Source organism: Lipotes vexillifer, unplaced genomic scaffold, assembly GCF_000442215.2.
Source record: "Lipotes vexillifer unplaced genomic scaffold, Lipotes_vexillifer_v1.1 scaffold260, whole genome shotgun sequence".
NCBI classification, from domain to species: domain Eukaryota; kingdom Metazoa; phylum Chordata; class Mammalia; order Artiodactyla; family Lipotidae; genus Lipotes; species Lipotes vexillifer.
In genome coordinates this window covers 542494-568351 of record NW_006778123.1, presented here as the reverse complement: position 1 = coordinate 568351, position 25858 = coordinate 542494, and the positions used below count along the sequence as shown (strand labels likewise).

The following is a 25858-nucleotide window of genomic DNA, read 5'->3' as shown; positions in this document are numbered from 1 at the left end:
CAGCAAAGGAAACCATAAACAAGACCAAAAGACAGCCCTCAGAATGGGAGAAAATATTTGCAAATGAATCAACTGACAAAGGATTAATCTCTAAAATTTACAGGCAGCTCATGCAGCTCAATAACAAAAAAATAAACAACCCAATCCAAAAATGGGCAGAAGACCTAAATAGACATTTCTCCAAAGAAGATATACAGACTGCCAACAAACACATGAAAGAATGCTCAACATCATTAATCATTAGAGAAATGCAAATCAAAACTACAATGAGATATCATCTCACACCAGTCAGAATGGCCATCATCAAAAAATCTAGAAACAATAAATGCTGGAGAGGGTGTGGAGAAAAGGGAACACTCTTGCACTGCTGGTGGGAATGTGAATTGGTTCAGCCACTATGGAGAACAGTATGGAGGTTCCTTAAAAAACTACAAATAGAACTACCATATGACCCAGCAATCCCACTACTAGGTATATACCCTGAGGAAACCAGAATTCAGAAAGAGTCATGTACCAAAATGTTCATTGCAGCTCTATTTACAATAGCCCGGAGATGGAAACAACCTAAGTGCCCGCCGTCGGATGAATGGATAAAGAAGATGTGGCACATATATACAATGGAATATTACTCAGCCATAAAAAGAAACGAAATTGAGCTATTTGTAATGAGGTGGATAGATCTAGAGTCTGTCATACGGAGTGAAGTAAGTCAGAAAGAGAAGGACAAATACCGTATGCTAACACATATATATGGAATTTAAGAAAAAAAAATGTTATGAAGAACCTAGGGGTAAAACAGGAATAAAGACAGAGACCTACTGGAGAACAGACTTGAGGATATGGGGAGGGGGAAGGGTGAGGTGTGTTAGGGCGAGAGAGAGACATGGACATATATATACTAACAAACGTAAGGTAGATAGCCAGTGGGAAGCAGCCGCATGGCACAGGGAAACCGGCTCGGTTCTTTGTGGCTGTCTGGAGGGGTGGGATAGGGAGGGTGGGAGGGAGGGAGACAAAGAGGGAAGAGATACGGGAACATATATATATGTATAACTGACTCACTCTGTTATAAAGCAGAAATTAACACACCATTGTAAAGCAATTATACCCCAATAAAGATGTTAAAAAAATAAAAATAAAAAATAAAAAAAAAAAAAAGGAAAATGATTAAATTAGACAATATGCATACAATACAACGGATTGTGAAAATGATATGTAAAAATATTTTCTGACATAGAAGATGCTCATGACACATTAATTTAAAAAATAAAGTGTAAAATACTACAATCCTATTTTTGTAAATTTGTAAAAACGTGAACCAAAATGTAAACAGTGATTTTCTCTGGGTGGCAAGATTAACCATAATTTTTACTTATATGTTCTAATTTTTAAAGACATTGGCTACCATTTACTGACCATCTTCTGTGTGTCAGGAACATGTTTACAACCTTTTTTTGCTGATTATGTGGTGCATGCTCTTTGTAAAAAGTTGGAAAATTGAGATAACTACTGGAAAATAAAATCACCCATAATCCCAGAACTCCAAGATAACAATAGTTAACATTTAGGTACATTTCTTTTCAGTCTTTTTTTCTTTTTCTTTTTCTGCTCATTTTTCTGTTATGTTGTTTGCCCCTTTTCTTGTTAATTTGTGACTTTTCTATATACATTCTTTTTATTTTCTCTAGCTTTATTGAAGTATAATTCACAAAACTGTGTATATTAAAAGTGTACAACATGATGTTTTGATATATGTATACTTTGTGAAATGACCACCACAATTAGGTTAATTAATTTCAGTCTCTTTTTGACATCACAATCATACTTCCAAGTAAGATGGTACTCTGTATAAAGTTGCATCTCGATTTTTTTTTCTGTTAACATTAGTCCATGGACAATTTCTAATAACTTTAAATATTATTCAGAAATATGAATTTGATTATGTGTTATTAAATCATTTATCATAATTTATTTAACAAGTCCCCTCAAGTTGATCATTACTTTTGGTTTTTAAATATTAGAAATAGCATAACAGTGAACATCCTTATCTTTGTATTATTTCCTTAGGATAAATTCCTAGATTCCTATCTTTGTATTATTTCCTTAGGATAAATTCCCCTCAAGTTGAATATTACTTTTGGTTTTTAAATATTAGAAATAGCATAACAGTGAACATCCTTATCTTTGTATTATTTCCTTAGGATAAATCCCTAGATATGGAATTTCAAATCATAAGGTGTACAATAATCAATTTCAAATCTTTCGGTACATATGCCATGTTTTTCTCTAGACAGTTCACACCATTCTGTATTCCCTTAAGTAATACAGTGATTCACAGGTTTCCCTGTATCTTCACCAATGCCAAGTACTAAGAAGCTCTGGGTGTCAAACTAAATTCTCTAATTTATTACCTGTGAACTGGGACAAGTCACTAAACCTCTCCCTGCCAATTTCTCTTGGCCATCAATGGAGATAACATCACCCATATTGGATATTATCTTAACACTCAAGTCCAATTAACATACATAAAGCATTTTGGAAATGGTAAAGTCCTTCCCAAATGCTGGTTGTTTTGAAAAGTTTTTATCCTCTGTTCCGGTCTTAGAAAAACTTTTTTAAACACTCATAGACTTCTCCCAAAGGATTTATTCATACTTCTATTCAGATATTATTAGATATTTCTACTTGGAAACAATTTCTTTCTGGAAATTCATCACATCCCATGTCAGCATCACATTCCCTATCCCTCCTCCAACCAGATCGCCAAAGAAGGTAGTTTCTTTTCTTAAATATTCTTATTCCTTCAAAGTTACCACTATCATGCCAATTCTCAAGGTAAAAACTCCAGATTTTTTTAGGCCCAAATGATGACCAGTTGCCATTAGTCTTCCTTCCGACATCCTATATCCACCCCTTTGATACCTTACTAGCCTAGCACAGTGCTTAAAATAGGAAATTATCTAATATTTCTGGTGCAAATGTATGTATCTGACTTTCCTGCTCAAATGGGGATGGCTCCCCAGTTACCTGCAAGAAAAAGCCCCAAACCTCCCAAACACAGTCCTTCATACCTGAGACCATGCTATTCCTTTGCTCACAGACTTTGGGATTTAATATTCCGCCTCCCTTGTTCAGCCTTTCTCTCCTTGCTCAAAGTCCAAGCTTAGGCTGATGCTAATTAGCACTGCTAAAAGGAGAGAGTTTTAAAACTTTTCCTGCAAAGATGACAAATACATGATCCTACTTCTTTTACTTGTAAACTTCTTTTATAATCCACACTTTTTTTTTTTACACTAATAAACAGACATAAATGGTCTTAAAAATCATCTACTAATGGACACGGATTGGTGAGTCTCAAGCCTGGAGATACTAAATAAACCCTCCTTTCAGGAGAAAAATGCTAGCACAGGGCCTGCCATCCTGCATAAAAGGGTTTAGTTGCCCCAGGCAAAACAGTGATCAAGAAAATGTCTGTAATCTACAACTTGTATGTTCCAACTGATATTTAACTCAATTGATTTCTGTTTCTGGATATATTTTAATATTAAAAACCAAAAAGTATCTGCATATCCAAGAAGGCATTCTGTTCCGTTCAAAAAGGATGCATGATATATTCAACATGGCATTGACATTTATTCCAAAATAATCAGTATTCTCTACGATGTTAACCAAAAAAGGCGTGGGGGAGTTGCAGGAAGACAAACATTCATGAGATTCTCTAATTTAATCCCAGTGCCAACATTACACAAAACAGAAATAGTCACAAGGGCAATGTAAGTGTTTTGATATTAGTTAACTGATATTATCAGCAATCAAAAATTTCAAAAAGTAGACCCTATAAAATATATTCTAGGCCTAATGTAAATCTTCTTGTAAGATCCCAAATGTTTGTATTCTCTGGAGGCTATGTTACCCATTTATTTTCACCTCACGTCACCGGAATTTGTTGGTTCCATCTCTATGGCAACCATTCAGAAGGGTGATAATGTGAAGTCTACCCAAGCTCATGTGCACAGCCCTCCCTATCAGGGCTGGCAAGGTCAGTATCACCCTCTGTTTCAGATCAGCTTTCGGAGAATGCAAAGGAACAAAACTTAAAATGCACCCTAAAACCAGAACTGAAAAGCAAAGAACAACACTGTCTCCCTCTCAAAACTGGCGGATCCTAAAGTAAATGAACATATCCACTCACAGCCAGGAAGCAATATGGTGAATATTCTGTGCGGCCACCAAGAGCGAAGACAGTTGGCCAGTATTCAGACGGCTGGAATGCTGCAGCCCGTTCATGTACTTAGGAGGCTTGTTTTGTAAGAAGGAGGAGACAGGCCATTTGCTTTTGAAATCAAACTTGGAGTTTACCATCCAAACTTTTACCAATACCCCAGGGGAAAAGAAGCCCTCAGCAATACAAAAACCTTCACACACATTCACACACACACACACACACACACACACACACAAAGCAGAAAAACTACTTCTTTGACAGTTCATTCCTGTTCTCCTATTAATAAAGAAACGGAGCATACTGAAACCAAAAGCAATGCAGGAGTGATTAGGCCAACAGATGTGGCTTCTATAATGATGGGACGTGCATCACTGCATCTAGGACAAACACCCTCACCAACCAGGACTACCTTTGCACCTATGCAAAAGCAGACAAAAGATGCAAAGGCGCTGTGCTTCCCACCCAGTCTAACCTATGCCCTGAGCTACATACATGCCTTGGTCCTCAGACCTACAGGTCTGGGCTTTAGGCCCCAGATGAAGGCCCGCTGTGCTGAGGGCCCAACACATATTCACTCACAGACTCAAACACACAGAAACCGCTGTTTGAGTGTAAGTTCAAACAGAGTGTAAGTTCAGAGTGTAAGTTCACATATGGTAAGTAGTCAAAACAGTACCTCTATTCCTAGTACTAAGAACACTTTGTGCAAAGTTTAAAATTACGTAGGGTATCAGGTTTACTCTCTAAAATGTCAAAATTGACAAAGTTTGTAATCTTAGATGGGGCTGCATATTTCGCTGTGTGTTTGTGTGTGTGTGTGTGTGTGTGTGTGTGTGTGTGTGTGTGTGTGTGTGTGTGTGTGTTTTAGAGGTGACTAGATGTTTTAAAGGGAGAATGAGGGAGTCGGGAGGGGAATGAGCAGGGACTCAGTAGAGTCTGGGAAATGAAAATTAACAAAAACAGGAAGGGGGCCGTCCACATGAAACCCATCTGGGTTTGCTAACTGGTGCTCATAGAAGTTAGGCTCCTACCCAACCACAGAAGCTGGGAGACACAGACCTCATCTTCAGGAGTTGAGTAGAATACTAAATTTGGGGGCTAGCTTTGAGTCTTCTCAGGCAGGCACTTACTTCTGGTTTTTTTTTTTTTTTTTTTTTTTTTTTTGCTGTACGCGGGCCTCTCACTGCTGGGGCCTCTCCCATTGTGGAGCACAGGCTCCGGACGCGCAGGCTCAGCGGCCATGGCTCACAGGCCCAGCCGCTCCGCGGCATGTGGGATCTTCCCAGACTGGGGCAGAAACCCATGTCCCCTGCATTGGCAAGAGGACTCTCAACCACTGCGCCACCAGGGAAGCCCCTTACTTCTGTTTTCGAGGAAAAAAAATGGACTAACAGATGTCTCAATAGTCTGTCATAGGATGGCAGGTGGACAGCTTCTTATATGAGGCGATTATACTGAAATGAGAATTTTGGTCGCTTGATTCAAATTAACTCTGACAGAATTTTATTAAATAACACCTATTTTTAAAACAGATGTGAAGTGTTCAGCAAATGTTTAAGATATATTGCTGTGGAGCACGTACTTAGTGTTTCAAAGGAGGCAATTCCGTGCTTTCCCATGGGCGGTCCACATTCCCTTTACTAAAGTTGATTTTTTTTCTATATGCTAACCTAAAAGATAGTCTCTGCATCTTGCTATAAATACCTTTGAATTGCTGAGGCAATCACTTACTCTGTCTTTGCTTAATAATGGTCCTACTAAAAATTAAATTTACCTCGTACACCAACCAACTTAAAAAAAAAAAAAATTACCCAGGAAGTATCAAAGCCTTCCCAGGCTTGGTTTGTTTCTACACTAGAGATGGTAAGTGCACACATTCCTTTGGAGATAAGGTTATCAGTTGAAATAAAGTTTCAATTCAAAGATGCTGGTGTATACAATGGCACTGATCCAAAAACAAGAGAAAGAAAGGCCCAGGGGTCCCCATCTTTCCTCCTCCATAGTCAGACAATATTTCCCAGTGGGCAGAAGAAGCAGATGCTCTGATCTGCTCTCAGGCACCTTTGAAGCCATGGTCTTTGCCCGTTAAGAAGTACCCAAGGTGTTTTCTTGTTTAGTGTACACTAGGACGTGAACCTCTGTTTCCTTCTTTCTATCATACAGCAAACAGGAATGGAAAAGCAAGATAGCATGGAAGTTTTCCTCAAGTGCAGGAGAAACATTTTCATTTTGCACAACCTGTGGCAGCCAGAGTGGGCAGGGCCAAGAACACCCCCTACCCCGCCCCCTAGAGGACTAGGAACGAGTTACCTGATAGGTGAGGTGGAGGCAGAACAAGTAACAGCATTAACAGCTCAGCCTTGTCTTTGATTGTTTCTAGAAGAGCCTGTTCACAGAATACACATGTTCTCTTTCTCTACAAAGTGCTAAGTAATAAAGCTAACATTTTCATCTCCATCTACCTGATACAATGTCTTCTTTTTTCAGTTGGTCATAAACCCAGACTACTGGTTTGCCACAGGGGGCAGAGGAGGGGGGTATAATTAACTGTAGCTCCTAAAATCCTGAGAGAAGACAATGGACCAAGATTTTGACTCACTGAGTAATCTCAGACAGCCTAAAATCCTAGCGTCTCCAAAGAATAAAGCCCTGAATCTGCCCACCTGCGGGTTTGATATCTTGCTCAAAAACGCTCACTGAGAACAAACATGGAGTCAGCAAGAGGAAGAGATGCCCAGCATCCACAATTTTGAGCTCTAGATTATTTTATGGGAATAAAAGTAGAAAGAAGCTTCTAAGTCCTCTACATTTGAGTAAGGAAATCTCCCAAGCCAGAGAAAGCCAGGTAGGTTCCTACAGGTTAGGGATAGCACTAGAGTATGGGTGTCAGTGGGCAAATTCTGAGGCTTTGGGGAGTGGGAACACAGAAAGAGTCATGCAAATCAAATCACAGCACTCCTGTTTTTCATCAAGAAATACATTACCATCCTGAGTTCTCCAGTAAGTTCCGTAAAATTGTCTGTGGCACTGAGCAGTTATAATAGCCCATGCCAATATATGATCTCCAGATCTGGTTCTTGCTGGAAATGGCATGCAGAGTTGCAAGGATTTCATTTTCACCTGATTGTGGGAAAGAGAGAAATGTTACAGAGAGAAAATGTCTCAAAAGAGAACTCTAGTTATAGTTTAAAGCCCTAGTTTTGTTTGAATATTGACATGAGGAGAACAGCTATATGGAAAATATAAGAATCATCCTCTCAGCAACACTAAGTACTAGATGCAGGAACCTGAAAAATCCCCAAACAGCACTCAGTTACTCCTCAAGGTTGGTTCCTCATAATTTTTTTGGGCTCTTGTTTTTTTGGCTTTGTCAGAATTTCCCAGTTTTGACACCTGCCTCATTCCAGTTTTCTTCTGTTCCCTTCACACGTTTTATTTACACCAAATAAAAATTCTGCTCCTGGTAAAATATTTTTCCTTTTATTCATTTTTGGGGGGGGGGCGGTAATTTATTTTATTTATTTTTGGCCGCCTTGGGTCTTCGTTGCTGCACATGGGCTTTCTCTAGTTGCAGCGAGTGGGGGCTTCTCTTCATTGCAGCATGCAGGCTTCTCACTGCAGTGGCTTCTCTTGTTGCAGAGCACGGGCTCTAGGCGCGCAGGCTTCAGTAGTTGTGGCTCGTGGGCTCTCAAGCGCAGGCTCAGTAGTTGTGGCGCACAGGCTTAGTTGCTCCGCGGCATGTGGGATCTTCCCGGACCAGGGCTCGAACTCGTGTCCCCTACATTGGCAGGTGGATTCTCAACCACTGCGCCACCAGGGAAGCCCTGTTTTCCCTTTTAAATTGCCTTATACCAATAGCTGGTATGTCTTAAATAACACATGACCTACATTTTTCTATAAAATTGCCGTGCTAATTCTGACACTTTGTCCTGTGTGTCACTGAATGGGCTACTTATAAAAGGCCCTTCACCCAACCAAGAAAAAATATCAGTTATGACAAAAGATCCACATGCAGGGTTTTTTTTTTTTAACATTTATTTATTTTCCTTTTTTCCCCCCTTTGTTTTTGTTTTTTTTTTTCTTGGCTGCGTCAGGGTCTTAGTTGCAGCACATGGTATTTTCGTTGAGGCATGAGGCATGCGGGATCTTTCGTTACAGTGCACAGGCTCTTTGTTGTGGCGCATGGGCTTTTCTCTAGTTGTGGCACTCAGACTTCTCTCTAGTTGTGGGGTGCGGACTCCAGGGAGCGTGAGCTATGTTGTTTGCAGCACACGGGCTCTCTCATTGAGGCGCGTGAGCTCAATAGTTGTGGTGCCCGGGCTTAGCTGCCTGCGGCGTGTGGGATCTTAGTTCCCTGACCAGGGATCGAACCTGCATCCCCTGCACTGGAAGGCGGATTCTTCACCACTGGACCACCAGGAAAGTCTTAACCAGCATTTTCATTAGGGAACTAGGTAATTAAGGAGGAATTATAAAAGTCCTCGGATGCAGATGAGACCCTATTTGGGGTCATGCATGTAATAACAGCATCTGACATTTTGAGCACTCACTCTTTGCCAGGAATTGTACCAAATGCTTTCCACATCTCTTTGGAAACTAAGGCTTGAAGAGAACCACTCACCTAAGGCTACACGGTTTTAAATTAGCTACCCAGCCTAACTCCAGCTTCCACACTTTCCTGAATGTGCCAGATTTCGATCTGCTACATGTATAGCACTTATACTGAAAGATACTTTCTAGACACAAATGACCTTACCTGGTTCTTTCTCTGTCCCTCTGCATATAGTTAAATCATGCTACTAAAATTTAACTGAGATTTAACTACTTAGGCAAATGTCTGCCCCCTTTAAGACCTTACAGACTCAGCGACTTCCCTGGTGGTCCAGTGGTAAAGAATCCACCTTCCAATGCAGGGGATGCAGGTTCAATTCCTGGTTGGAGGGCTAAGATCCCACATGCCACGGGGCAAGTAAGCCCCATGTGCCACAACTACTGAGCCCACGCGCCTCAACTAGAGCCCATGAGCCACAAACTACAGAGCCCACGCGCTCTGGACCATGAGCACCACAACTAGAGCCCGTGCGCCACAACTAGAGACAGAAAACCCGCACACCACAACTAGAGAGAAGCCTGCGTGCCACAACAAAAGATCCCTCATGCCTCAACAAAGACCCAACATAGCCAAAAAAAAAAAAAATTAGGGACTCAGTCACTAAATCTTAGAATTTATTGATTTTATTGTTACAAATCTAGGTTCAGCAATCTCTAAAATGGCAAACTGGCTAGGAAGATGCTTCACGATGTTTTAATTCTACTGAACTCTGTGACTGTTATTCTCATTAAACCTTCTTTATCATCATTGTAAACACTGTCACCTTCCATCCTACCCTCCCACCCCACTTGCTTTCACAGTAAATAAATTCACAAGAGATGTGTCATTTTGCCAGACTAGGCTAACAAAAGAGAGGAATAAGTATCAGTTTACAAGTTTCGGTTTCATGGGTAAATGCAACCCTACTGCCTTATGATGGACAATCTTACCTTCTTCCACAGATTTAGGAACTATAGGTGAAAGTACAATAAAACAATATCTGAGGAGATACGCAAGTACAGCATCCTTAGGAACAATCATGCAAGAAATCCAATCACTTCCCAAAGTCTTCTTAGGGCACAGTGATTAAGAAGCCCAGTAGGAGGGGAAATTAGCAGTGCCTGGCCCGCACCCAATTCAGCAAGGCCAGCTTCAATTAAGATCCTGTGCAAGAGGGACAGGTCCCTGTTCCATATTATACCATGAGGACAAAAGGTCCAGCTCTCAAATGAGAACAGTCTTTGAAGGACTTTGTCAAATTAAGAGTTTAACCTTTCAGAGTCATAGAGTATTGAGTAATATGATTTTTTTTCTCCATTACAGAAAGATAATTCTATTGGTAGTGTGGATAGGTCAGAGAGGAGACTCTGGAAACAGGGGGTATGGTAAGAGGCCAGCACAATAGTCCAGGAGGGGGATGGTCCAGGGAGTGTTATGGGTTAAAGGGTTAAACTGTATCCTCTAAAGAGATACGTTTAAGTCCTAACCCCAGGTACCTAAACAGTTACATAAAACATCAATGGCTGCTACGAGAGATGTTGATATTTATCTGGAGACCCTAAACTCTCAGCTAGAATGGTGGAGGAACCTGATTCTTCCTTTTGTGAGAAAACCCATTCTCTCATACCTCCCAGCAGGGCTGAGGATGTTAGTACAAGTTCGTGTGCCCAGTGAAAGAGCTTCAGTTAGAGCCCAGTTCCTTTCTCATCCATTCTGCAGCCTATCCTGTCCATATGCCTTCACCACTGCAGACTAGCCAGGAACCCACTGCCACATCCCACATCAGTTCAGGGTGTCCATATATCAATACATATCATCATCCCTCAGAGTTGCCAACGTCCTACACACTTGGATAAAACACTTGAAAAAATTTAAAGGCCAATTAGCATAAAAGAAGAGCAAAAAAATTAATTATAGATAAGACCCAGAAGCATAAAAATGTTCAAACTTGAGACACACAAGTTTTTAATCCTGTAACAGAGGAGACTTCCCTGGTGGCGCAGTGGTTAAGACTCCATGCTCCCAATGCAGGGGGCGGGGTTCGATCCCTGCTCAGGGAACTAGATCCCACATGCATGCCATAACTAAGAGTTCGCATGCCACATATAAGGAGCTTGCCTGCTGCAACTAAGACCCGGTGCAACCAAATAATCCTATAACAAATATACTCTAGTCCCTATGGGACCAAATTTTCCAAGCACCTGTGGGCTCTGCCCCTACCCAGATAGAGCTAATACAAACACAGCAGGCCCTCCAGGACCCACAGCTTCCAAATTTGTGGATTTCAACCAAAAATAAAAACTATTCGGAAAAAAAATTTTCAGAAAGTTCCAAAAAGCAAAACTTGAATTTGCCAGTGTTGGCAACTATTTTCATATCATTTACATCATATTTACAACTATTTACATAGAATTTACCTTGTATTAAAACTATTTACATAGCATTTACATTGTATTAGGTATTATAAGTAATCTAGGGATGATTTAAAGTATATGGGGAGGGGTTTCCCTGATGGGGGAATAAATAAATAAATTTTTAAAAAGTCTAGACCTCAGGCTTTACCAGTCACATTTAATAAAAAACACTCCCCAAAAATACAACTTAATGAGTGTCTGGATTATTTCTAATGTTTGTTCACTGGTCACCATTTCTCATACCTACTAATGAAATCTGACTTTGGTCCAATCAGCAGAAGAGCCAACCTAGTACATTTAGGAGCCCAGAGTTTGAGTTACTATGTTAAATAATGCCAAGATCCAATGGACATGGAAAAAAGGGGAGAAGAGGGAAAAGTCCACAATCAGAGGTCACCACTGAGCCTCTCTGAAATGGAGCACAGCAGAAGCAGTCTCTAAGAGCAAGTTTTGGGGCATGACTGGTCTAAATAAAAGCCCGGGGGCTTCCCTGGTGGCGCGGTGGTTGGGAGTCCGCCTGCCGATGCAGAGGACCCAGGTTCGTGCACCGGTCCGGGAAGATCCCACAAGCCGCGGAGCGGCTGCTGGGCCGGTGAGCCATGGCCGCTGAGCCTGCGCGTCCGGGGCCTGTGCTCCGCAACGGGAGAGGCCACAACAGTGAGAGGCCCGCGTACCGCAAAAAATAAAAAAAGCCCAAATCCTAACCATGCAATATCCACCACTGTGCTTCACAACAGAGTTAGATTCCTTTCTCCCTTGGAAAAGAATGCCTTTCTAGAGAAACAGGGTGGGATCCTTAAGTCCAAAGTGGCAGTCTTTTCCACCTACGTAGTAAGAGAAGCATTTTAAAAAGTCAATTGTGTCATCCAAACCCTGGGCAGCACAGCCCCAGGAAAGCTATGTGAACAAAGAGGAGAGAGGAAAATGATCAGCTTCCCCCCAGAGTGAGCCCCACAGCAGTGCACATTCCTCACTCTTGTCCCTCCAACTTGACAAAAACAGCTTCCTCCTGTTAACAGGCCCAATTCCAGCAACTATCTTCCTGAATATGAAGGACAATGAAACAAACCAGGGAGGAAATGAGATAGAATGAGAAACGGAATGTCCATTAAAAAACACTTGGATGGATAAACAACAAGGTCCTACTGTATAGCACAGGGAACTATATTCAATATCCTGTAAGAAACCATAATGGAAAAGAATATAAAAAACTATATCTAGATAGATAGATAGATAGATATACATATATATAAAATATGAAAAACTATATATATATATATATGTATATATATCTGAATCACTTTGCTGCAAACCAGAAACTAACACAACATTGCAAATCAACTATACTTCAATGAAAAAAATAAATAAATAAAAACAAAACACTCGGAGACAAACTGTCATTCTGCAGATGTCTGCCTACAGCCTCAAAGAGCAGCCAGACCTTGCATTACTGTGCCCTCCCAGCCATGAAAGTCCTTAGTCCTTTAGCGATCTAAGCAGTTAAGTTCTTTTCTTGTGGAATAAATACCTGCTTCTGACCTTGTTTATTCCTCTACCTCAGCACGTTGCATAACGCCCTGGTCCTAATGTACCAAGAACAGAGTTCAGTGACCTGGGCACCATTCCCTAAGAAACTACAGGTGGGTCTCACAATGTTCCTGCTTCTCAGAATTCAGAATGAATGCTTCCTCCTTACATAATTCCATATAAGAGCCTTTCCAATAGTAACTCCCTTGTCACTTGCACCTAAAACGTCAAGGAGAATTTTGTACCAACCACTTCCCCAAATATACTTTCTGGTAGGAATAAGCTGATTTAGCTGTTAAATTTCTAGGCCTAGGTTTTAATTTCCCATACATGTGAACTTGGACAAGAAGTAGGAGAATGTCATCAGAATAAACAGGCAGGCTATAGGCTATATGGGTCAAGATACCTGCTACACCCCAACACACACACACACACACACACACACACACACACACACACACACACACACACACACACACTGTTCCCCACCCTTAACCCATTCCCAAACACACGACACAATTTTTTTTTTCCACAATTATACGGAAAAATGTATCCATGCTTTGCTTTTGCTTTTCTGACAATCTAAAAATATTATGCCTAAGTTTCCACAGAGTATATATTATTCTACCATTTATATTAAAAAATAAATATATATGGATATGTTGTATATTAACAGAATATCTCTGGGATGATTCTTAAGAAACTGATCAGTGAGAAGGGGTCTTGCTTACCCTGTATATCTTTTCATGCTTTTGAATTTTGGATAATATGCCTGTGTTATTCAAAAAATTTAAATTGAGTTAAAATGTTACACCCAGAACAAAATCCTGCTTGTGAAATACATGTGTGCAGACATCTGTTGTCCCCACAGTGGTTGGCTGTCCACAGAGCATTTCCCAGGCAGCCCAGCAACACCCAGCATGGAGCAGCCATTCAACCAGCAACAGAGCCTCCCTCCCACTCCCTGCCCTTCATGTGCTTTGCAAGATTCTCAGAAAAGGACTCTAAGGAAATCATCAGGACTGAAAACCAAGAAACTCGTATTTGAATTTCCCAGAAAGGGCTTTTTCTGCCAGAGGCTGAAGGGAAGAGCTGGGGCTAGAATGTGAGGACAGAGACTGCTTTAGCATTTTTCTTGCCAAAGCTGCTCAGGAACCATGGTGGGCGGGGGGTGGGGGTGGGGGGTCCGGGGTCTCAAGATAAACAAACCATGGATGATAACACATATCAGGATTTTCTGATTTCCTGAGTGGAAGCCAGAATTTGCCTACAAACTCCATCCTAATGTGTAGCCTTTTTCTAACTTCGCCTAATCATTTGCAGCACCTCTCTCCCTCCCCCATAAATAAGTGGTCTTAAGCATGGCTTAACCCCACTTACCCAGCCCATTAAACCCTACTCCCTCTTATTTGTCAAGTTTCTCTCCCTAGCAAAGGAGGGTTTCACAACCACAGTCTGCTGAATTATAGGATTTGTTCAGTCCAGGAAGGCAAACCAATCTATAAGCTCGTTAATGCAGAATAATGACATGGAAACTCTTTGAATTGAAAACCCTTCAAGACTGGCAGAGGGGCGCCCACCCCATACGTCAGGATGTGGTCTAGGCAGCACCACACAGGCCTGACCTGGGGCTCTGGCCCCCCAACCCTAATCCTGCCAGGCTCTTTCCCATCTTCTTGCTTAGCCAATTAATACCCCAGCTCACCCAGCCCCTCATGAGTCTTGGGAATTAGAACCCCTGGCCAGGCACTTCCAGCCAAGAGGGGCCAAGGCACGTCCAATTCGTGTTTCTGATGGCTCCATGGTCCCTTGTCTCCACAGGAGTGAGCAGTCCCTAGAGCTCTGCCTGCTCACCCAAGAGATATACAGGTTCAAGATCTTTATAGCAGCTGTAGGAAAACCAGAAGAGCATCCCATGGCGGGGTAGTGGGGACATGTCTGTTATTTACTTCTGGGACTTGGGTCACACTACTTTCTGTGGGAGACCTCGTCAGCCGCCCCTTTTCATTCCATCTATAAACATTTACAAAAGAAGTGTACAGAGAAACATTACAATTCATAATATTTACCCGGAACACCAGTTGACCTACGGTGTTCCAAATGGTCAATTTGAAATGAGAATCAGAGTGGAAGTCCTGGAGTGTTTGTTTTTCCTCTTTGCTGCCCTGTGAGTAGCTTGTCATGGCCAGTAGAGCAAGAACAAGAAGGGACAAATATGTATTTAGTCCAACTTAAACAATTTAACATGTTTGCAGGAAAGAGAGAATTTTTACAGATCAAAGGAATACAGGCACATGGAGAAATTTGTAATCCAGCCCAGAATCTCACCAACTAAATTATAATCTCTTTGTGGACAGGGCCATAGTGGTTGCTAGGTACATACTAGGTGCTCAGAAAATACAAGTGAATGAAAATTCACCTAAACTCCCACATATAGTTAGCTCAATATTCACAATAACTCACCTATCACAGAATCCACAATGACAAATCAATGTGCAAACGGTTCTCACATCCCTAAAGGCACGAGCTTCAGAGAAACATTTCTAAAGGGAAACTTGCAGCTATTAAGCAAGTCCTGTGAAATACAGTGCCTACAATAACTTCATATTTTCCAAACTTTTGTTTCCTTACTGTTTAATCAGTTAGTACATTGGATGATATGGACATCGAGAATCCTTACTAAAATTCCCAGTTTGCATTTTTATTAAAATACTTCAGGTTAACAAGTAAAACAAACCTGAGCAGTCAAAACGAGACCAAAGTTCTTCACACATCATATAACAGAGATTTCTAAAAGCAAAGCACAGTGCCATTTGGTGGGGTGAAAAGAGGACATAAGGAATAGAAGCCAGAACACTCACCCTCCTGCAAGCAGCACACAACCTCGTTGTGGGCCACCCCCCTTCAGGCTCCCGAGCTGACTCAGAGGTTTAGCAGGTCAGGCCCCCCACGCCCATTCCCATAAGGTGCTCACTGAGCTCCAATCCCAATGTGGACGGATGGGATTGCCTCACCTGTCTCCCACCCCAGCCAGCCTGTGTGGACCTTGGAAGTCCTTGGCCACTTGACTTTACCAATCCTCAAACTAAGCTAAACTCAGACACCCCATTTCTCTGTTCCCGCTCCCAGGTCACTAAATGATGCTGGGTGAGGGGATCCTAGCAAACCTTACAGATTCAAGCCATTAAATCTCAGCAGGTCTTCCATGCAGGGTGATCTAGGCCCCTCACTACCCAGATGATCACTTTCTCACTTTTCTAATGCTCTGTCTCACCCTTTCTGCCTCTCACTTAGATCATCAGACAGGCAGCCCCTAAACTCCTCCCACCTCAGAGTGTCCTTATGTAATCATGTGGACTTTCTTCTCTCTTATGCCTAAGAAAGGTCCAGAATATGACACTGAGGTCCACAAACCCCTGACTTAAACTGTAACCTCTGGCCTCTTGGATTACTTCATCTCAGGCTGCTCTGCCTGTGTCCTTTTCCATGCTCTATTTCCCAATAACCTGGTTTCCACTTTCTTCCCAATACTTCATCCATAGGAAATCTCACACATTCTCATTCATTCATTCAGAAGACTCACTAAATCTGCAACTCCATCTCTAATCTCTCTCCTGAGCTCTAGACTCGTTATTTCCAACTACTGATTCAGCTTTCTCAAATGCATGCTCCTGAGCACCTCAAATTCAGTTCTGCTCAAACAACACCCATGATCTCGTCTTCGTCTAGGACCCTCCTCTTCTCCCTGTTTGCTCTCCGTTAATGACATCTCCGCCAACCCAAGACACTCAGCCTAGAAACTGACTGACAGTCCTACCTGCTGCCCCTCTGGACCGACCACCATGTTTGTACCAAAACCATACTTCCCACAGGCTGCTCCCAGGCAATTATTGATACTAAGCCCAGCAGGAGAACTAATGCAGACCCATTCCTGTAAGATGTGGGATCCTCTGATGGGTGACTTTGGTTCAAGGACTCTGCTCAGTCTGACCAAAACTGTTTAGATCTGTCCTGCGGTCTATGATTCTTCTTACACAATTCTTCCACCCTTCTCCCCCTCCACCAGGGTCAGACCTGCATCACAGTCTAAAGGCTCCCCTGCCTTCTCATGCTCCCACTCTTACATATCTAATATCATCTTGGTGACTGCTTCCTGGTAGACACATTTAAAATCTCACCTCTAAAATCTCCACCTGGGCTTCCCTGGTGGCACAGTGGTTAAGAATCCGCCTGCCAATGCAGGGGACATGGGTTCAAGCCCTGGTCCGGGAAGATCCCACATGCCACGGAGCAACTAAGCCCGTGTGCCACAACTACTGAGCCCGCAAGCCACAACTACTGAAGCACACGTGCCTAAAGCCTGTGCTTCGCAACAAAGAGTAGCCCCCGCTCACCACAACTAGAGAAAGCCTTTGCGCAGCAACGAAGACCCAAGGCAGCCCAAAATTTAAAAAATAAATAAAATCTCCAACAATCTCCCAGCTGGTCTCCTTGCCTCTATCTCAGAGGCACTCTGCAAAACACAGTTTGAATATGTCACTTCCCTCTGTAATAACTGTTAATGTCTCCCCATTATGTAGAGGAAAACAAATCCTTTATCATGGCTTTGGGCCCTCCATACCTTGCTTTCCATAGCTCTCTGCAGCTCAATATTCTACACACATAGTCTACTCACCATCCTCAAATAACCAGGTTAGGTTATTTGAGGCATGTCCACACTTCCAAGCCTCTGCTCATGCCATAACCTCAGCTAAACCATTCATCCTATTTGCAGACCTAAGGAGCTATTCAGTATCTATCTCCCTATCAGTTTTAACCTATAGTCAGGGACCATATCTTTATCACCCTTTACTTCCTGATTCTTGCACCCTCAGTGCCTAAAGCAGTATTGTATTTTCCACTGAAGTCTCTCAAGGAATGAAAGTAGGTGGAGGAGGCCGTAGACATAGATTTGGTGATAGTGGCTTATAACCCAATGGTGACAAAGGGGAGTAGGTTGGGGCATTTAGTGTATGGGCAAATGGCCCTATGTACCTCAATAGTCCTCAAGAGTAATACCATATTTAAAGCACTGTATATTTTATTTTGATAGCATTGAGTACTTTTCAAAGTTAGATAAAATTCATTATAATTTATGATAGCAAGTATATGCTAATTTAGATGAATGTGGTAGTTTTTAAAATATCTATGCAGAAGATTTTTAGGGCAGTGAAAACACCCTGTATGCTACTATAATGGTGGATACATGTCATTATACACTTGTTCAAACCCACAGAATGTACAACACCAAGAGTGAACCCTAATGTAAACTACGGACTCTGGGTGATGATGATGTGTCAATGTAGGTTCATCAGTGGTAACAAATGTACCCCTCTGGTGGGGGATGTTGATAATGAGGGAGGCTGTGCATATGTGGAGGCAAAGGGTATAGGGGAATTCTCTGTACTTTCTGCTCAACGTTGCTGTGAGCCTAAAACTGCTCTAAAAAGGAACGTCTATTAAAAAAAAATATGCCTGCAATCTTGTTTACACTCCTCCCTTCAAAAGGTGTAAACTAATTCCCCTTCCCTTGAATTTGGGCCAGTCTTAGTGACTCACTCTTATGAACAGCATATGATATAAATGATACTATAGAATTTCCAAGACTAGGTCATAAAAAGAATAGTTTCTGCCTGGCTTTCCTTCTCTCCTGAATCACTGGCTCTGCAGGAATCAAGTTACCATGTTGTGAGGACACTCAAGCAGTCTGTGGATAGACCCATGTGAGGAGGCACCAGGGCCTCCTGCTAACAGCCAGCACCAACTTGCCAGCCATGTTTATGAGCCACCTCGGAAGTGGCTCCTCCAGCCCTGGTTGAGCGTCCACCGATGTGCGACCAACAACCTCATGAGTGACTCAGCCAGAACCACCTAGCTTAGTTGCTCCTGGATTCTTGACCCATGGAAACTGTGAGGATAATAAATGTTCATTGTTGTTTTAAGCCACAGTTTTGTAGTAATTTCTTATAAAGCAAGAGATAACTAATACAGTAACTTTGCCAATTTTTAAAAATATTGTTAAAGAATTCCATTTACATAAAATCTTTGATGGTGCTGGATGAATTCCATGATCCTTTAACAAGATGAAGAGGAAAAAGTTGTTTTACATTTTAAGTTCTTTGTCTCAATCACATGACCTATTTGGCCCCTCATCACCATATGTCAGCATGTTTGTATCCTTGCATGTCAAAAAATAAGCAAGTCCTGTGAAAGGATTTCAATCCAAAATGGAACCCAAGGGGAGTTCCCTGGTGGCCACTGCTGTGGCCCAGGTTCAACCCCTGGTCGGGGAACTCAGATCCCACAAGCCACGTGGCCCGTCCACAAAGCAGAAAAAGGACTACTAAAAAAAAAAAAAAATGGAACCCAAGGATATGAAATGGAGAATCTCACACATGCTCCCTCAGAAGAACGGAACTTAAGAACTGAGAGACTGATTTCCTATAAACGCCTGATTTACAGAAGACTGAGACTTATCTCCGGACCAATGAACATCCACCAAGAATCTCTCCATACTCAAGCCAATGAACTTACTGGCTGGGTTCTGGCTGGATGTCCCTCTCTTTGGGCTCCCTGCCCACAAACACAACCTGCCCCAGGCCCTCAATAACTTGTTTGCAGCTTCTACGGCACATGTCTCCTAAACTGCAATTCCTCTGCTATTCCCAAATAAACTCAAATTTCTGGTAATTTGAGCTTGTTTCAGTTTACATCCTTATTTAGATTGATAGTTCAAAACATGTTAATGCTTAAAAATGATACTTTACAAAGACTGAGATTTCTCATTTGGTGTTCTAGTTTCAAAAGGAAGGGGAAAAAACTGATCACAATTTATTTTAGGGTTCATCTCTTTTAAAATAAATATTTTCACCTCTCCACTTTTATCAGGATATACCACCACATATTTTTCTGAAATATCCCTGTAGTATAATAAGAAATATCTCTGGTCTTTGGTATGTGCTGAGTGACAAGAGTATCTTGTGTTATTCATACTCAAGTCCTTTTGAGCACACCTGAGTATCTGCTAATAAAGTGATTAGAGTGGGGTCCCTAAATAGCCTCAGGATGGTGCTGGTCAGCAAAAAGACCAAGTGATTAGAGGGCTGGAACTTTCAGGCCAAGCAACTGACCTCTGGGAAAAGGGGGGAGGGGTTGCAGGACAAGCTCTATAGAAACAGCAGATTTGATGAGCTTCTGGGCTGGCTAATACATCCCTGTGCTGGGAAAGTGGTCCACCCCAGTTCCATGGGGGCAAAAGCACCTGTGCTCAGGACACTTCCACACCCTACCCTATGTACCTCTTCATTTGGATGTTCACCTGTATCTCTTATAATATCCTTTATAATAAACTAGTAAAGGTAAGGAAATGTTAGTGTTCTGTGAGCTGCTCTAGATAATTAATTGAACCAGAGGAGGGGGTCCAATTTATAGCTTGCTGGTCAGAAGCCCAGGTGACAACCCTAACTTGTGATTGGCATCTGAAGTGGGGGCAGTTTTGGGGGACTTAATCTGTGAGGTCTGATGCTATATGCAGGTAGACAGTATCAGAAGTGAGTTAAATTGTAGGACAACCAGTTGGTGTCCCCTGAGAACTGAAAATTGCTCGGTGGTGTTGGAAAACACTCCAGAATCCCCCAAATCATTGACAGCATAATTATTCTACTAAGATTCCATCCAGGATGAGACTATAACAATACTCAAATAATTCCATAATTATGCTTCACACATTGCATTTTGCCATTTTCTTTCTCTCAATGAAGGAGCTGCCTTTTTGAGTTTTTCCCTTCTTATAATAACATATTTACACACAAAGAAAACATAGTCAATGTAAAGATTTTGTCTTTGTTTCTAACAGGAAAAGATATACCTCAACTTTTCACATTGTTTTCAGAAATCCGTTTTTCTATCCAATTTCACATCACTTCTGTACACTCACAGCATTTTATTCATGTTTCTTATGACATCTTGGACACTTTAACTTTCTGAATCAATTTATGTTAAGATGTAAGCTCCTTGAGGATAGTGACTATGTTTTTTCATACATTTATCCTCACAGTTCCTTGCCTATAGTAAATAGCCATAAACACTTACAATTTAGGTAATAGGTTGACTGTCCAAGGTATCAGTCAGATCACCAGGGGTCTGCCTAACAAGAATTTATGACAAAAATATAAGGACAACAGACTGCTGTGAGAGTCTAAACATATAAATAAGGAATAGCCAGACCACAGAACTTTCACCCACAACCTGCAGCAACCTACTCAGGAAACCAACCCCCCTATCTACAATAAACCACCTCTGAACTCAGCCTGCTACAGATTAGACTTGCAGAAAGCCATCTTTTGCTATCTCCAGTGACAATGGAGGAAAATGAATGATAACTTCTATAACAATTGGCCCAAAAGGGCCAGGACTTGATTAATAACTGACAGCTTCCCTACTCTTGGTCCTTGCTTCCAATTTAGGACCAACCAGACAAAGCCAAACAAGCAGCCCTAACCAATCATATAGGAAGCCCTGCTTTAATTGGCCCACCTACAGCTTGCCCAGGCCAACAGGGCACACCTGAAGCCTTTCCTTTATTTCACTATGTGGTCTTCCCACTCCTCTGCAAAACAGAAGGCTGACTCCTAGAGCAAGTTCAGAATAAACAGCCTTTGCTTTTCTCATTTGGCTGGTCTTTATTTATTTCCACAGTTGTATAATGAAAATCCATTGGAATTATCCTAAAGATGAAACAATAATTCATATGTGCTGGGAACTGAAGGAGCTAGGAATGGCCAAAGAAGAGATTTGTCAGAGACTGAAGAGTTTACAGGTTGCACCTCACAACAGACTTAATCCAGCTGAAAGGTAATTGATGTCCACAGCCAGGGGAACAACTGCCCTGTAGGTGTCCTTGGGGTCAGTTCAGAAGAGTGCCCATGGACTTCCCTGGTGGCGCAGTGGTTAACAATCTGCCTGCCAATGCAGGGGACACGGGTTCAATACCTGGTCTGGGAAGATCCTATATGCTGCAAAGCAACTAACAGCATGTGCCACAACTACTGAGCCTGCACTCTAGAGCCCATGAGCTGCAACTACTGAGCCTGCACACTGCAACTACTGAGCCCACACACCACAACTACTGAAGCCCATGAGCTCTAGGGCCCATGTGCCCCAACCACTGAGCCCGTGTGCTGCAACTGCTGAAGCCCGCACGCCTAGAGCCCGTGCTCTTCAACAAGAGAAGCCACCGCAATGAGAAGCTCGTGCACCACAACGAAGAGCAGCCTCCACTTGCTGCAACTAGAGAAAGACTGCACGCAGCAACGAAGACCCAATGCAGTCAAAAATAAATTTAAAAAAATGGAAGAGTGTCCAACCCCACCTGGGTGACAGTCACCACCTGCAGCTGCGTTACACAACACCTTCTCCCTCTGCTCACTGCCCTCCATTAACCATTTATTAAAATCACTCTAAACGATATCTCTTACAATACTAAGTTCTCACAAGGACATCAAAAGTCTCATTCTGACAGCTCAGCCGGTCAATTCTGGTTGAATAACTTGAACATTAAAGGGTTTAGTGTCTCCTCTCTCTTCCTAAGCATGCTCACAATAAGCAATGTGCAATTTTGTGTAAACTTTAAACCCTGCTTCTGTGAAGTTACAGGCTAGTTCAGTCTGGTTCGCTTGAGATGGCTTCACTGAAAATACTATACAGAGAGAGAGGCATATCATAGCCGAAAGTGACTGGCATGGTTCATAAAGTATTTAAATTTTGTATTAACAAAATAAATACATAGTTATTGTAGAAAATCTAGAAAATCTAGAAAAAGCAAACAAATAAAAAGAAATCTAAAATCATCCATAATGGCACCATCCAGAGAAACAAATGTTCCCACTGACATATATCCTTCTGGTTTTTTTTGTTCTTTGTGTATGTCAGTGAGGGATGGAGAATTCACTTGACTAGATGAGTCTGATAGGGTTTTGAACTGAATATCTTTGCTTGTTTCTCTAAAGTATGGCTTACTGTGAAGCCAACTAATGATCAAGGTATTCTTTCAAGGCACTTCCTGAAGTGTCCAAGGGGAGGGGGAGCATCCTGCGGGACAGCTGAACCCTCTGTACCTCCCTGACTCTGTCAGGCCACTCTGTCCTGTACAAGCTGGTCCCTTTAGCTCCAGCAGTCTCCCCCAGCCTTGTCCAGCAGAGCACAACTACCCACCCTTCGATACCCAGCCCTAGTCCTGAACTTTTGTCATCCCTTCCCTCGCCCTGGCAGCGGGCCCGAGTGTTCTCACACCTGTGCTCTCAGCCTGCCGCTGCATTTCCACTAGGGCAGTTGGCAAATGGCAGAGTGATTCCAGTGTGATTGGCCTTGTGCATACCCGTAAACTGGATGCTTTGGAAGAGTCAGGACAGGAGTTTTCTACTTTATACACCCACCCCCTTGCAGAGGACACCACGAAGACAATGTAGACTGATGGCTGGAGTGTGAACAGCAGCTGGTCTGTGTGGGGTGAATTCTGCCTTCACCGCTTACCAGTGGTGAACTTGAGCAGGATTCTTACCCTCTGTATGCCATGGTTTCTTCATCTTTAAAACAGAGTTTTTAATGGTAGTTACCCCTCCTGGTTGTAATAAGGATTAAATTAATACATGAAATACACTTTAAAAAGTGCCCAGTACATGGTAAGCACTACATAAAGATTTGAGATTATAAAGTTATGCATAAGAACTAACCCAAGTATCTCCATGCTGCTTACAGCTCTCACAATCTTCTTTTTCCTCAGCAATGAGGGATTTAAGACTCATCTAACTAGCTCTTATTAGTTTTCTCTGTATGCAGTGAACAAATATTTGGTCCTGACTACAGTAGAACACAGGCATTCAGCATTCACGTGAAACCAAGTTTGGATAATGCTGCTCCACTGTTAAATGAAAATGCTTCAGCTAGAGGTTACCTGTACCAATTTGCTCTCCTCACGTGGAACACATTCATTACCCATGACGTGTGCACACCTCAGAGGAAAACACTGATGCCTTCTGTGCCGCCCACCACCACCTCCCCCTCCCCCTCCCCCCATTTCCGCCCCCAGCACACTTCCAAGTAGCAAGCTTTGCTGGAGAGACAGCCCACTTCAGGGCAAGGGGGGACTCCTGACTGTGCAATATTTTCTGAGTCACCTCAGACTAACCAGATGGAACCGCCCCAAGTCTCACAGAAGCTGGGTTTAAAGTTTACACTTAAATTGCAAATTACTTATCAGAAGTCTGCTTCTAAAGAGGAGAGGAGGAGAAATGGAATCCCCCAAGGTTCAAATTAGTCAGCTGGAAACAAGCACCTGAACTAAAAAAGGCTAGATAGCTTTGACATGGTTCCTAGATGCTAATGTTCTTCAGGAACATTTTATTTTAGAGTATATGGTAAAAGGGCTGACCTAACATGTCCTGACTTTGAAAGTCTCAGGAGGGCTTTTACTTGTTCAAATATTCACCGATGGCTTGCTTCAAAAATATATAACTCTTCACTCTAAACATTCGATTAATCAGGATTCTGATTTCCTAAAACTGAAGTAGATAAGGCTTCCAGCTATCCCCAAGTCTCAATCAGTTCAATTGGACAAAATGCGTGTATTTTCTATGAACAAGGTCCCTGCCGTCAGGGGAAATGGTTCAGATTTGAAACAAAGGGAGCAGCCCTCAGCACACCCTGAGTTACAGCATCAGCCAGCTGGAGCTGGACCTGCTTCATACCTCAAGTTGTATACTTTAAAACAAAATAAAGCTTGCCTTCCACATATCCTTTCTGTTCTAAAACCTAAAACAAACGAATTGTCTTCTCTTCACTTGACTCCAGAAGTAAGAGATAGCATTTTTATGATTCAAAACCATGAGAATTCTTTCCTGTTTATAAAAAAAAAAAAAATCTCTTCAGCTCTGCCTATTCGCCTTTAATTTTTTTGTGGATTCTTGCTCAGTCCATGCAAGTCAAATAATCTTCAGACCATTAAAAATATTTTAAATATAAAAGAAAATTCTCTTTCTGTTTGAATTTTTTTAAATAAATAAATAATAAAAATAAATAAAAAATAATAAAATTCTAAGAGAGTCTATGGTTAAACTAAGATTTCTTAATCAAGCATGAATCTTATTTCTAAAAATCATTCAGCCTTTAAAAGTACTGCTGCCTTTCAGTAGGTATAAATAGTAAAATGTGGATGTGAGAACAATCTAAAGCTACTGTAGTATAAAGAACCTTGGGGTAGGAGGCCAGATGTCTGGGTTTCCTATTTTTGTCACTCCCCTGTTTGCATGACTGTAGGCAATTCCTTTTCCCTTCTGAGTATCCTGATCTGCAGAGAAGTGATGACACCTCTCAAGCCAAAGGATGAGAGAACCATGGCCTGGGACAGGTGCCTGGAAAGTTGGGAGTCCTCTACACGTGTTTGTGCACTGCCTTCCCCTGGGAAGTTTGCTGTCTCCACGCTGAGATAAAGAACTGAATTATTCCACCCTCTTCCGCCCCGTGCGGTACCCAACGCTGATTTATTTTCATCAACATTCTCCCTCCTGAGCAATCCTAACCCACAGCTGGACTTTCAAAGACCATAGAAGACAAATAGGCCAGAGCAAGCGGAATCTCCCGGTCACTTACAGACTGGGTCATCCATTTTCAAGGGTCTTTTCAAGCGGATGCTGGCGGGGACGGTCTTCTCTATCAGTTCATCAATGCTCTAAAATTAAAACGCAAATCCGTGAACACTAAAGGCAGAGGAAATTGCTTCTCAGTTAAAAGTCACCTCTGCATTTTGCATATACAAAGGCTTCTGGGAAACTTCATTTAAATTGTCTAATTAGGGTTTCTTTCTAAAAAGAACAACTTTGAACAAACCAAAAATCACTGGAGAAAAAAAATAATGAGTCGGGGTAGTGATTCGGCCACTCCGGGTTGGATTTCAGTGGGCAACCGGAGATAATCGGATAAATCAGGAGGTCCTTCTCTTGCAAAGTGAGAGCTCATCTGCAGGGCGACTTAGGTTGGAAAATATACGGTTTTGAGGCGCGAAGAGCG

The 25858-nt window shown here is 42.0% G+C and overlaps 1 protein-coding gene across 1 annotated transcript in view; it reads right to left on the bottom strand.

Moving 5' to 3' along the window:
• Window positions 1-25858, bottom strand: part of GLDC (glycine decarboxylase) — a 106529-nt gene that overhangs the window by 80011 nt on the left and 660 nt on the right. The window contains exons 2-3 of the mRNA XM_007451457.1: window positions 25442-25520; window positions 7210-7345 (exon numbers count right to left, since the gene is read on the bottom strand). Coding sequence (XP_007451519.1) covers window positions 7210-7345; window positions 25442-25520 — 215 coding nt within the window. The remainder of the gene's footprint in view (window positions 1-7209; window positions 7346-25441; window positions 25521-25858) is intronic.